Here is a 14,929-nt window from a genome sequence, read left to right on the forward strand (position 1 = left end):
TGCTACTCCTACTCTCCCAAAAAAGATCCCGACGACACTACCTATAACGGTAAATAGTCCACCACCGGCTCTTTTGAATCCTGCCTTTTTCTCTGTTTCTTTCCCTTTTTTCAGTTCTGTCACCTTCTTGTCTTCTGCAGTTTTTTCTGTTTCTGTTTCGTCTTTCTTATCGGATTCCTCATCATCTGTTTTTTTCTCACCTTCTTCTTCCACTTCTTCCTCCTCTACTTTGTTTTCTTCTCCTACATCTTCTTCTTCCTCCTCCTCTACTTTCTTTTCTTCTCCTACATCTTCTTCCTCCTCCTCCACATCGTTTTCTTCTCCTACATCTTCTTTTTCTTTATCATCAGAAGTGGGGCTATGTTTGACTTTGAACACATCCTCTTCAAATATGGTGTTTGCCAGGCTGCTTTTCCCAGCTTTGGTTTCTCCCAGCAGGACAATCCTGTATGTTTTTAGAACTAGAAGAGAAGAGTCATATTAGATTGGTACTGTGCATTTTAGGGACTGCTGAAAGGTGAACCTGTACATTTATTTTTGTACTAAATTTGATTATTATTTTAATCAGCATTTGAGTCATTTCCCCATGTTTAATTGTATACTCAATTTTGAGATAAGAATGAGTTAACCAGATTTGACTTCCAGTTATGGTTGATTGAGAAATCCCTTCTGCTGGTTACAGATACATATGATTGATTGCTTGTGTACACACTAACAATAGCCACAACTTCTAGTAAGGACTTTTCTACACTGTTCTGCACTGACAGGTCTATTGAGTGGGGTAGTTGACGGAAGGATCAATATGCGAAAAAAAAAAAAGTCAAAGGCAATTTCTTGCTATAAAAGTTCAAATATGCGCATGCACAATAAAAGAGCTCTTATCACAGTTGCATACAGTTTGAAAAACCAGTCTAAAATAAGTAAATTAATATGTTAGTATTTACACCTAAACACGCTTTAAGTAGCTAACCACTATATTTTTATGCATCTGGCCCCAATTCTTTATATTTCTCAATTTAAAGAAGAAAACCACCGAGCCACCGGGCCTAGACAAGTGCTCTGTGGTACATCACAGTATCTGAAGCTGTAGGTTGTTTGTCTGCACTTGTCTTTAAAAAATCATCTCTCCACATATCTTTACCTTTGATGCTTTTCCCTGCTGCAGGTGTTCTTGCGATGACAATCCTAGCTGGTGGCTCTACAAGGAAAAAGTCACTCAGAGTAAGTAGCCTGTTTGTTTATGGCATCTTAACAAAGATTTTTGACCATTCATTATGTTGGTTCTGGTAAAGTGTTTTACACTTAGCGCTGGAACGGATCAGTGATACATGTCATGGTTTGCATAGCTTAAATTGTGCATGGTCATGTGGGTCGGAGTTTATGCTAAAAACTTTTACTATGGTTATTGTCCATTTTGTTGGGAACTGCTGCTATGATTTCTAATTGTAGTTTATTTGGAAATTCATTTGGGCCTACCCTGATACAAAGCAGGACTATGTTTTACCTGTTGGTGTTGTTCCTTCCCTCACTGGTACTTCTGCAACACCTCCATCAGCCTCTTTTCCTTTTGGCATTGGCAGTATTTCTGTGAGTTCTTCTGCCTCTCTTCTCGATCCATGGTTGTCAGACAAAACTACAAAAGCTGAGAAATCAATCACCAAGGATTTGGATGCAGGGCCTGCTAATTTCGACCAACCATTCCTAAAGTTATTGTTGAGAGCCTTGGTGTTGTTCTCTTCCTTTGGCACGCGTCCTGCTGACTGGCTATCGGGCTCCATTCCCTTTTTAACGTAATGCATAGTTTCCTTGGTGCAGTTGCCTTCTGGATGATGAGAAACAACAATTTAGAGTGGATTGTCAGCTGCATTTGTACGCGAATAACTGTTTATAAAAACAGCTGGTTGGTATACTATGAAAATGTGGTGATGGCCTACTACCGATTTGCCTATCTATGCTTATTCTGTCACAAAAAAGACAAGGCGACTGCAGGAAGAAAAAATTATCAATGGTGCACCATTCAAAATAGTGACACGGGAAATCAATGTGATTTCAGACACCAGCTGCATTTCCTCTGCTTCACTCTCATCTGTTGTTGAAGAACAAGAATATTTGACTTAAAGGCACAGTATGTAGATTCTGCCGCCAGGAGGCTCTCTATTAATATAATAACAAAAGATGACGTTGGGGCTGGCGGGGAATCATGGGAGTTCCCTTTTCTGCCAAAATCGCCTGTGTGTGTCATTCAAAACCCAATGTTGAATAAGTTTTATTTAAAGGCTTTACATGCGATTTTTCACACCTAAATGTAATAGAAATCAAGTATATCCTCTGAAAATAACTCTGTGAGTCATGACTGTCTACAATGATTTTAACACCCAAGTCCCACTGTCTGTGATGCTTTCCGAGTTTTCCTAGTCCTATCTTCACTTTGTTCACATCGCCGGGACAGCCGGCCGGCTCATCCCTTCGCATATAAAAGTTGTTTAATTGAGGGACTAGAGAAAAGAAGAATAACATACTGTACTCACTGCTTAACTGTGTTTCTAGATCACGCTCATTTCAGGTAAATTTACATGCAGTGTGATGATAGGAGCATAATAAAGATCGCTAGCATTAGCATGCTAACACAACAATGCAGCGCAAGTTGTTTTGGTTTTATGCTGGTGCTCAAGGGCGACATCTGCTGGATCAAAAAAATCGCATATAAAGCCTTGAATTTCAAAGTGGCTCCAGTACCCTAACCCATTTCAGCGATGTCACCCAAAGTGGTTAAAAATAAAGATGACATTTTAATTTGTATTCATTTTCAAAAAGAGAGAAGGGCCAAAAATAAAAAATAAAATAAAAAAATAAACTGTTGATTTTTTCAAAATGTAGGGGAAGACATTTTGTATAGAAAACAGGTAACATCATTTCACACAGGCAGGGATGTCCCAGACTGCTATTAGCTTATTTTAGTATTATTTATCATTTTGTACTTTTAAAAAAAATGCTCTTTTTCCCCAAAAGAATTTACGAGATAGTTAACTTCTAAAACTGAGCAGATTTGTATTTTTTCATGTAGAACATTGTCGTTATTTCGAGATATTTCTTGTCAATTCAGTAAAAAAACAGCCATGCTTTTCCAAATTAACAAGATAGTTATGTCAACTTCCTTCTGTAACTTTAAAAAAAAAATCCCAATATGTTTATCCAGTCCTCTTTAATCTTGATGCTAATTGAACCTTTTCAAACAAGGATGAATGCTTAGCTGCTATACCTTTGGCAATACCCAGTACTGGTTTTATTCAAATAGTTGTTCTAAAGAGTGTGTCAAATGGGATTGCTTTACTGATTATTATTAGCAAAAATGTGTTTTAAGAATAAAGCCTTCATAGTTATGTTAAAGTAGAGGAGGAGGAAGAAGTGCTATAAAGCTTTAAACAGCTGAAAACATAACTCAAAGACTATCAATGTCTCCTATTGGAAGGCAACTGACTTCCTCACCCATTTAATTTCCTTATAAGAATAAAAGGAGCAACAAAGTCATGTTTCAATTGTTCTCGTGATTGAGTAACGGTTTGGTTTAGCTGAACACTTTATTTGCTTAAACTACATTATTTCACAATGCCAATATTTTGGTACACGATACGAGGATGTCTGAAGCATTCTCCTTCAAAACATTTTTTTCAAGACAGTAAAAGGAACACTAGACATTTTTTACTGTAACAATGTCATAACAGTGACAGAGTTTAGTTTTCATTAAACAAAATCAATTTAGATTTAGTCTGAAAATGTCGGACAAAACCCACAATTGGACACATTTTATTTGATGGAAAGTGAAAATGGCTCTACAGCCTAAAAAAGAAACATTCACAAACACCACATTGTTGCATGTGTTTCTCCTCATCGGATTTATTTCTCTCGCAAAACTAACACATTTTTAAGTTGTTACCCAATGTGACTACAGAAATAGGAGAGAGAGAGATCTCTGATTTTGTTATTTGATATGAATGAAACAGATATTGAAGGCATCCCACATCCCGCAGCCATGGGTTTTCGTGTTATCTTTTCATTTTGTACAGATATTAAGAAATTAGTTTGCCTTTGACATGTGACGTGATCATTTTATGGATAAGTGTGCATCTCCACACTGTAAGTTGGTCATTTTAGATCAGAGTGAATGGTTTCGATACATTTTAAAAGAGCTGATCGTAGCTTACCGTCCATGTTGTTGAAAGAGATGTCAGTGATGAGTGAAAACTGTTTAGAGCTGAAAGTCCATCGACCTGTGCGTCTTTTCTCCGGTGATCAGACTCCTGTGCTTGCACTCAAAATGTCTTCTATTGTCTGCTAACTGGTTTCATCGCTGTCTCACACCCATTTCTTTTCCTTATAAGGTTATAAGAGAGCAACAAATGCATGTTTGAATTCTTTTTCATGGCTGCATAACGAAAGCTGAAAAACTTGTAGTCATGACATGACACACCCTTTGAATGATAACATGCTTTGAAATCAAATGTGGGTTGAACTGAACACTTAATTTGCTCAAACTACTGTAATGAAAAAAACAACAACATTATGCATTATGCATTTCCCGAGCACTGCCAAGGTGCCCTTGAGCAAGGAACCAAACCCCAAACTGCTCTGGTGCACTCTCTGCTTAGTAGCTTGTAGCAGCCCCACTCTGACATCTCTCCACTAATGCATGTCCACAGGATCCTGTTTGTGCATGTGTGTGATTTATAAAAAATCAAAGAAATTCAGATCTTTATTCATCAACTCACAAATATTTCCATCACAATGCATTATTTCACATGTCACAATACTGATATTTTGGTATCAAGATACGGGGATGTCTACAGCATTTTTCTTTAAAACATTATTTGCAAAAGACAGTATTGGTAAATGGATTTGTGCTTGTATTTCGCTTTTCTAGTCTTCTAACGACTCAAAGCGCTTTTATGTCACAGCTACCCATCCACACACTGGTGACAGAGTCTTCTTCGTAAAGTGAACATCAGAAGTAACTAATCCCTTTCATACGTCGCCAACGAAGCAGCGCGAGATACTTGGGGTTAAGTGTCTTCCCCACTTTCTAATCCATCATCAACTCAACACGAAGGTTCTTATTTTAATCTCTATACAGGTAGCTCTAGTTCAAATGTTTATACTAAAACATTTTATATATTTGCATGTTATAAGGAGAGCAGTAATATTTGTATCAGTCTAACAGCATTTTTTTTTATAAAGGAAGGAAAGCAATCAGAGAGAAATTGGGAATAGAATGTGTTTTATTATGTCAATGTTGAACATTTAAAGTGGACACATCAAAAAAAAAAAAAAAAATTTAAACATGAGATTTTTTCACTACCAATAATCAACTGCAGTAAAACATACAACACACACTCAAAAGCACAAGATCAGTTGCGTTTTCCAGAAAGTCAACGAGCTGTATGTTAAAAAAAGAACAAATGATTCATCTTTTTACTTTCAAATGTGTGTTAAAAATTAAAAGTTCAACATGATCAAAAACATTTGAAGCCACACATATACTGAAGATGCAGGGAATAAAGATAGAGATAGATACATATATGCATTTATAATTAGTACAATGATAAAAATTATGATGATAGATACTCTCCATTATATTTAAACAATACCAGAAAAATAATGTTGATTATTAAAAACACAGATTGTATGGAGAAGGTCAGCCAAGATCTTTGTGACTACTACTACTTTAATAAATGATGGGGATCTACTAACACATCGCAGTACATACAAATATGGACAATTATAATCGATGTAGCGCAATGCTATTTTTAACAAGCAGAGGGCGCTATGCTTTTGGTTTCTCTTGTTCGATGTAAGAAGATGAAGCAGTAGCACTTATCGGTGTCACGTTATAAAGACAAAAATATGCACAGATTCCTAGCAGAGTTGGAAATTAGCACCCATCACCCGCCCCGAGTGGCCATACAAGGAACTTTAAGCCATTGTAAAAAATTCAATTGTGAAACATATATATTGTTTTCTATAGAATGTAATTTACATTTTTGTTATTGTGACTGTCACAAATTGCCATGCTGCTAAATAATATTTTTTTTTAATCAGCTCAGAAGAAAAGTAAATAAACATTTGAGCAGTAGATATGAAATGCTCCTTCGAAGTGACATTTATAACCCCTGTTTCATTACCTTCATACAAAAATCAGAGCATTGGAATTGGATTTAGGACAATCTAAGAGTAACATACCTCTATAAAAGTATTAGTAGTACCACTAACACAGTAAACATTAGTAGTACTCCAAATATTAGGAGGAGGGTTCTTGCACACCACAAGATAACAGTAGCATGAGGAAGAAAACAACCACCAGCAGTATGATTGCGACAAGTCTAGGTAGGGTCTTCAAAAATTCAATGAACGCTATAAAAGCCACTGCTCCTGCTGCCTCCGCTCCTGCTCCTTTTTCCAGTTCCGTCACCTTCTTGTCTTCTGCAGTTTTTTATTTTTCTGTTTCATCTTTCTCACCTTCTTCCACTTCCTCCTCTTCTACTCAAATAAGATTTGTGGACGAATAATGGGATGAATCAAAAAATGAAAATTCGCTATATGAGTGAAAGAAGATTACTTAGATAGAAACCATATTAACTCTTTAAATCCCTTAATGACCAAGAAGGAGTGAGAAAATGAAAAATGAAGCCAATGAGGAAGCTCGAAATCCTGCAGTTCACTGAGTGTCCACTTGAGGCTGGCTCCAAAAGAACAATAAGTCACATACACACCCAAGCCAAAAAAGCAAATTTTTTCAGTGTAAATGAACGTGTTTACAGCCTGGTACAAAAACCATATATTGGTCTGATCAGTTATTGTCAAACAGTTCAATCAAGCTGATTTTGACACTCACTCATGTTGGACAGGGATAGTCTCCCGCTGTGAGGGGCATGTGTGAACAACCATAGCAGTAGGATTTCAGGGGCAGCCCGTCTGAAATGTTCTATACATTTCTAGAGTGCATAATGTGAAAATGGCTTTATTGAAAAATGCAACTATGGGATACCTCTGCAGCTACAAAGACGCCCCTGAAGTGCTGTATAAAATAAAACAGGAGCTTGATGGGAAATAATTGTGCATGACTTCAATGAATAGAAAATAATTCCAAAGACATTTTAATAATCTAATTGATTTAAAAGGAGGGTGAGTGCTGCATATCTCTGTGGCTGTACAGGGTGGTGTCTTTGTCTTCCAAGGTACAGACTGAAAGAATGTGTTTTTGGTTTATTTATAAGATGGTTACAGTTTCCACTCGAGAATAATAGGTTGTATAACCAGACTGACATGACCAAGGGTGAGGTTGCTAATGCGAACTCCAACCAAACAAAACACCAAGCAAGAATTCTCTAGGTCTGTCTTTTCTTCCCGTTGACCTTCCTATATCACAAACAAACAAAATGTGTTTATTAATTCATCCTATATCTATACTGTTTCACCCATTCAGGGTCAAGGGGGGATTGAGCTGATTCCACACATGCTCCCAGAGAACATACAAACTCCACATAGAAGTGCTCCTGTTGGATGGGGATTTGAACCAGGAACCTTCTCCCTGTGAGGCAACAGTGCTAACCGTTGCACCACTGTGCAGCCCTTTTTAAATTTTGTATCATTTCTTTTAATTTGTATCAATAGTGCAGTGACTTTTGAAACTGTTGACAATCAAAAGCAGTGGTTAGATGGTGATTGCAGCTGCAGTGGCCTCTATGCTGCACATTATCATTCCTCTTATGGGCAGAGTATTTTGCCTCCGGTGATTCAGAGCAAGTTGAAAGGAATTTATTTGTTGTGTTTTGTTTTTTCTGGCAGCATCTATTCCCAGCTTCTGGGAACCAGGTGCACCGGTAAACAGAAAGTAAAGGCTTAGTGTTTAAAGGAAAGCCTGGCTCATTTCTTGTAAATGATGACAGAACTCTAAATGTACACCGCAATTTTCTGTGAAGTTCAAATATTCAGATTGCAAAATCTTACTTTTGAACTGACTTTGTAGCGTGAAGAAAAGTCAGTTGTTAAAATAATTTCCCCTATTATTTTGGTAGAAGAGCAGCCTCAGTAGTTAGTTGGTTAATTAGTTATTTGGTACTTTTTTTTGGCTTTATTGAGAGATAGGACAGTGTACGAGGTCAGAGGTCAGATTTGAGCCCTAGCTGCCTGCTATGTCCTCCGTACTGTATGTCGGGTGCACCCACTAACCACTATGCCACAAGAACACCCCCCCCACCCCCAACCCTTGTCAGTAATCCAAATGAGAAGCCACATATAACTTTGTTTTAGGCCATCTCTCATGAAGGTTCAGTTTTCATTAACCCTTTGAAGGCATTTAAAACCAGACAGACATTTAGCTACAAAAAATGTATTTTCACCTCCAGATAAAGGTCAGTCATTTTCAACTCTGTGATGTTTTTTATCAGGTGTGTATCGATCAGGAATAGATTGGGCTTTAGTTGGTATTTACAGCAGGGCAGTTGTGTGTTATTTGTTGTAGCTTTTGGTATTTCAGTGAAACTTATTGTCCGTAAGAAAATGTGTATCATCAACTTCTTTTACAGTGAATTTGAACAGAAACAACTGAAATGACATGTGACCAATCAGCAGCTTTATTGTTGCATTGTACATGTAAAAATGCAAAACATACTGTTGAAAATATAAGAAAGTAAGTAATCACCCTTTAAGGTTACAACACGGATTAGGTACAACATTTCCATAAAAATGAGAGAGATAAAAAACAAGTAAAGATAAGAACTGAGGCTAACATATTCTGACTTTGAGTGTGTAGCTTAAGCTCTAATATTGCTGCAACCAAGTTATCTCATTGTAAGCCGCTGAACGTCCACCATGTTGAAAGCCCACACCTTCAGTTTTGAATCAGTATTTTTTCAATTGTCAAGCCATATGATGTTGACAGGGTTTCCATCTGTGAAAACTGATTATGAATAAACAGTCGGAAGAATAAAATGCAGATTTCATCAGGTTTAGTTTAATCCTGGAACCCATTGGCTTTCATATGACAAAGACTTAATTTATATCACAAGCAAAAAAATCCAAGCTAACAATCTTGTCCTACGTGTCAATTGTCACTTTGACTGAATTCTTGCGTCTCAAGTTGCTAGCGGGACTGTAAACCATAACCAGCACATAGAAAGTAGTCTTAACTCTGATGTCTTTTATTGCTTTTTTTAATAACTCCTGGCTGTACTAAGCCCCCCCAAAAAATTGTCTTCCAGAAGCTACCAATGTCAATGTCATCTTAAAGTCCATCAGTGTTTATTAAAATAAACACCAAGGATCATGAGTTCCTTCAAACAAAGCATACCATGTGTCGATGAAATCTTCCCATATTGGTGTAATCTCCACAATGGGTTGAATGACATCTTCGACTGCCTCTGCTATGACGCTGGCTTCTGGAGTCACATCTGGAACAACATTTACTATCTCTTCTACGACTGTTGCTATAGGTGTTGCTATTATTTCTGTAACTGCTTCCGTCGTCCCCATCCCAACTTTAAAATTGATGAACGCAGCCGAGACAGCAGCAAGTATTCCTGCAATGACCGCAAAACCCACTAAACCTCTGATCCACCTTTTTGGTGTTTTTTCTGTCATGATCGTAAAGACGTTGCTTTTTGCCTGCCTCCTGATCTCTTCCTGTGAGATGCTTCCCGATGACTTTTTGATGCGCGCTTCCTCTTTCTGTATTGCTTTCTCTACTTCCTGTAGCATTTCATTGGTGTAGAAGTCTCCGTTGTTCTCCCTCACTATCTCATCTATGGTGTTGAGCAGTTCTGCCACCTGGAACTGGTTACTTCTGTATTCGTCGTCTTCGTTGGCCTTCCAGTATTTATTGTCAACGACGTGGCACCGGCCTCCGCACTTCTTGACCAGATCACTCAGACCTCCACTTTGTTCGACGTACTCTTCGATTTTCATTCCTTCAGGGAGCTGGTCACCCTGAGTGAAGACAACTGCAGCATATTTGAGAGCGTCCTCAGAGAAAAAATCACATATTTTTGCAATGACGGCCCCTTCATGCTCGGTGAACTTCTCCATTTTCAGCACAATGAGAAAAGCATGGGGCCCAGGAGCGCACTCTGTGATACACCTCACCATCTCAGGCTTATTTTCTTCCTCAGACCTTTCAGCATCGAAGAAACCAGGAGTGTCGATCAGATTGATGCTTCTACCATTGACAGATTTGGTTTCAGCTTGAGAGCAATTATTTGTCAAGCCATTGAGGTGATTTATTTGGAATATGGCCTCTCCAAATATGGTGTTAGCCAGGCTACTCTTTCCAACTCCCGTTTTTCCAACGAGGACGATTCTCTTTGTAGCTGGCACTGTAAGAGAATAAGAATTCTGTTTCAGTTCATCAGTCCCCACACATTGGTTCTTGAAGGGTTTTCCCTATTGGTTTATTGTGCTGGAGATTTAAACACAAGGTGCAATTAGGTTGAATTAAGTAAATCATATAGGTGTGGTGGGTTCATGGTTTTACTGAAGTAGATAGATCTGAGACACAGATCACAGAGAATTGTTTTAAAGTTTATTTTTGTGTTGATAGAAAGTTAGACGGATTTTTCTAAGAGACCTACCTTTTTAGTCTAGCTTTTAACTGAATCTCATTTCATCTAGTTTTTTAACATTTTTAACCTCCTGTGTTTCCTCATTAAGAATTAATGTTAGTGTTTCCTCAGTCCGTCAGTACCTGTTTTAAAATAGTTATTTTACCTTAGTTTTTGGATCGAGGGGTAGCGGTGGGGGAGAGAGTCATGTTGTTGCTGTTTGATTTATATTGATGTAAAAGCACTTTGTGATATATTATTGTATGAAAAATGCTATTCAAATAAAGTTTGATTGATTGATTGATTGATTTCTAATAATAAAACAAAAAATGGAATACCATATACTGTATACCCCATATTTGATACAGACCAAACTTGAAGTAATTATACAATTCCAGTTCGCCTCTAGTTGGGGGCAGGGTACAGATGATGACCAAGCATCACTCATCTGACTTCCAAACACCTTGAAGACCCTACAGCCTATGCTCATTTGTTGTTTATTGATTTAAGTTAATACTTTGCAGCCATGATTCGAACCGGAGCAAATGAACCATAGGTGTAAAACGGACTCAAATCCATTTCCATTTATGAGCTAAAAAATGCAAGACTGTCAGAGACGAGATTGACTGTGACTCTTGTGTCTTAACTCATCTTATTAGTTTATAGACGTAATCTTAATTTATAAAACTGTGAGTGAGGTCCAAGGAATGTCAATTGGACAAAGGGCACTCGGTAAGTGCTGATCTACCATAGAGTGCCTAGTTGAAACTAGAAATGATCAATTTGCCGCTCATGGTCCTGTTTGCTTAATAAGTCTTGCAGTTGCATCTATAGATTTCTTTTTTTCATGACAGTAAAAAATTAAATATATGAACAATATTTCAAGCCCATTGTCACAAGAATGTTTTGATGTGTGTCAGAGCCAGCCTTATTTTTAAAAAAGTGAAATACTCCCACTTCAAAAACATACAAATACAAAAAATACAATATTTTGTACTTTATAGGGCTCAGAAGCTGAAATATAACAATAAAAATGTCCTTACCGTCCATGCTGTCAAATGTTGAAATCTTTGCAGACAAATTAGTTGGATCTAGCGACAAGCGACACGTTTCTACTCTGAGTTCTCCTGCTCTGACTCACCTCTTGCTCACTATGACTTGTCTGACTTGTTTACCGGCTGATGGAATGATCAAGACACATTACGCTTGTTCATACACCAAAAATCTGAATTGTGTACCTCAAATAGCTACATATATATTTTATATTTAAACATCTACTTTGTGACTTTATCTTGTACGAGGATGTACCAAAAAACGTGTGCATGCATTGCTTTTCTTAAAGACATAGACATGTGTTAATATGTTGGCAAAAGGACGAGTTTCATTGTGCTTTAATCAGTCTTGCAGTCTGAACGTTTCCTTATCCTAAGCTTTTCTGTGTTGTAATCAGAAGTGAGTATGGATGTACCAGCCGTAAGGTTGTTTTTTTTGTATTCCTTTGTCCCCCTTCTTCTTCTGTGTTTCTACAGTATGTGTCCAATCAGATTTTGTTGCACTTACTGATGTTGTTTCCTCCTCTCCAGATCCTTACTTGTGTTTTACTTACTCTCTGATGTTTGTCGCTTTGGATACAAACCTCTGCTAAATGAATTGTATTCAATGCACCCACTGCTGAAACAAAAGACTCTAGTAAACACTTGATGGATTTCCTGATTTATTGTTGCATATAATGTTTGAACAAAGAAAAATCCTTCATGAAAGATCCAGAATCAAAAGGCTTTTTTCAGCACACGTGCTCATCATGGATATCAAAAACATTTCCTCTCCTAAATAATAACAATAACCATCCATATCCCTTCTTAAAAAAAAAGTACAAATATAAAAAAGTTGTTGCTAAAATACACTTTCACACAATTTCACTTCTTACTTTTTATTTTAGTCCAGGTTAACATGTCTCATGCTTAGATCAGACATCCTGACACTCTTTTAAGGTGAGACATTTCTCCAAATAAACGTTCAAAAAATCTAAATATAATGCCGCGATCAGACAAAATGTATTAAAATATACACATAAATGTATAATTTGTATATTTGCTTTATGGTAGTTTGAAACACTACATGTTCAGGGAGTGAACTAGCCCAAAAACTCAAAATTGACCAGTGCATAAAAAATGGATGTTTTTGCCTGCCGTGTCTCGCCTTAATTTCATTGTTCCACCAAGAAAGGCTCCCAACAGTGCTCCTGTTGTAACACCTGCAAATTTAAACATCTGCTTTGCAAACATTTCGGTTTTAGCCATGTGTATGATCTCCTCAGTTGACTTGTTTGCAGATGATCGTCTGATGTTCTCTTGTTCTTGTTGTTCGTCTCTTTCCACTGCTTCTAGTAACTCGTTGGTAAAACAGCCTCCTTTGTTCTCTTCAATAAGTTTTTCTATTGTTTTGAGAAGCTCTTCCACCTGGAACTGATTGTTCCTGTATTCATCCTGCTCTTTGGTCTTCCAGTATTTATTGTCAACGACATGGCACCGGCCTCCACACTTCTTCACCAGGTCCCTCAGAGATTCACATTGTTCGACAAACTCCTCGATCTTCATTTCCTCAGGGAGCTGGTCGCCATGAGAAAAGAGAACTACGGCAAATTTTAAAGCTTCCTCTGAGAAATACTTTTGTATCTCTTCAACGACTTCCTGTTCGTGCTTGGTGAATTTCTCCACTTTAAGCAGGATGAGAAAAACATGAGGCCCAGGAGCGCACTCTATGATACACCTGAGTATTTCAGGCTTCATCTCCTCCTGAGCTCTGTCTGTGTCGAAGAACCCAGGAGTGTCGATCCACATAATGCGTCTGCCATTGACACATTTGTTTTCTGCTTGGCATTCTGTCGTACCCGATTTGGCTGAACTGTCTGTCTTGAACACAGTCTCTCCAAAAATGGTGTTAGCCAGGCTGCTCTTCCCAGCTCCAGTTTTTCCCAAGACAACTACTCTTTTTGTCGATTCTGAAAGACAATAATGACTTTGTCTCAGTGATATTGATGTCAGAGTTTTTATTTTACAACACTATTATTTTACAAAAGAAAACCCAACATGAAAATTCCATGCACAATCATGGCAAAAACTGTGCTGCAGTGTTAAGGACAGATATCCTTTTAACAGGCAGAAACCTTGAAAAGATAAAACCTGCATCCTTGGTCATTCATATGCACATTATTGTGAGGTTGCTGTTTATACTTATAAATACAAGTACTTTAAATTGATATTAACACAGCTGTATTGGAAAGGTATATTATACTACATTACACAAGATGGTTTTAAATATCTTATTAACTTAGTCTGTGTGAGAATTATTGTCACTGTAACAATAGTTTACAAGATGGACTGATATGCATGCTGGCACATAAAGGTGAGGGTGAAACATACAAATTTATAGAAAAACTACATGTAAAGTAGCCAAACTTAGTTAAGTTATTAGGGCTTTAACAACAAGTGCTCTGTTACCTAAATGTTCTACAATATACTCACAATCAATGATATGAAATGCAGGCACTTTGCAAAATAACCTGTTATTCCAAGTGACTCACTGAAATAATTGCATTTGTATTTATAATTGGGAATAAGTAACCATAACTTACCATCCATTCTTGAGAAAATGTAGACAAGTCGAGGGTTTAGAGAATGACTCTGATCTCAAGGACGTGACAGCGTGTCTTCCTCTGTCTGGCTCCAGTTTCCTCCACCTGGTTTTTCCACCTGTCTGACGTGGTTCTGGGCAGCAGGCTAATGAGCACATCACACAGTACACTTCTATTTTTATCAGCGTGCGTATGAACAACCAGTTCTGTTGCATGTCAGGAAGCTCCACTATTCAGTTATTATACAAAAGTCAAACACAAGTTATATAGTGTCGGGTCAGAAAGCATCAAGAAAAAATTAAAGCAAAACTAACCTTATTTTTTTCTGTCACTCATGCACTTGTGAATATCTCATACCTTACATTAAAGCTTACTCATTGAGGTTCTAGTCCTTTACATACCAAGTATGCTTCCTTATACATCTGGTGTTTCCACGGCAAAGATAAACATGTTGTGTCTGCCATGACAAGACAAAAATATGAAATGACAGAATTCTCTGGCTTTGATTACTGTTGGAAATATTTATGTTAATGTAAATACCCAAGAAAAATACATTCATAACAGGTTTTATAAATTTAAATTTTCCCAAACATTCTAATAAAAATCAATATGTAACTATGACACCTAGTGTTTAAAATGGGTTCTGCAGTCAAAATTCAAACATTGCAGAGAACTCATTAGAAACATGCAGAGGCTTTTTAGGTCG

At 37.4% G+C, this 14,929-nt stretch overlaps 2 protein-coding genes across 2 annotated transcripts; both read right to left on the reverse strand.

The window, feature by feature from the left end:
* Positions 1-8,611: 8,611 nt before the first annotated feature.
* On the reverse strand, positions 8,612-11,929 carry LOC136177349 (GTPase IMAP family member 7-like). Its single transcript, XM_065950333.1, has 2 exons — positions 11,633-11,929; positions 8,612-10,364 (listed from the first exon to the last, which is right to left on the reverse strand). Exons 1-2 carry the CDS (start codon positions 11,637-11,639, stop codon positions 9,298-9,300), a joined length of 1,074 nt encoding a protein of 357 aa, XP_065806405.1. The 5' UTR covers positions 11,640-11,929; the 3' UTR covers positions 8,612-9,297.
* Positions 11,930-12,241: 312 nt separating this feature from the next.
* On the reverse strand, positions 12,242-14,645 carry LOC136177350 (GTPase IMAP family member 7-like). The gene is made up of 2 exons (XM_065950334.1): positions 14,224-14,645; positions 12,242-13,590 (listed from the first exon to the last, which is right to left on the reverse strand). Exons 1-2 carry the CDS (start codon positions 14,228-14,230, stop codon positions 12,737-12,739), a joined length of 861 nt encoding a protein of 286 aa, XP_065806406.1. The 5' UTR covers positions 14,231-14,645; the 3' UTR covers positions 12,242-12,736.
* Between the last annotated feature and the right edge of the window lie 284 nt (positions 14,646-14,929).

This window comes from Labrus bergylta, chromosome 22 (genome assembly GCF_963930695.1).
Source record: "Labrus bergylta chromosome 22, fLabBer1.1, whole genome shotgun sequence".
NCBI classification, from domain to species: Eukaryota; Metazoa; Chordata; class Actinopteri; order Labriformes; family Labridae; genus Labrus; species Labrus bergylta.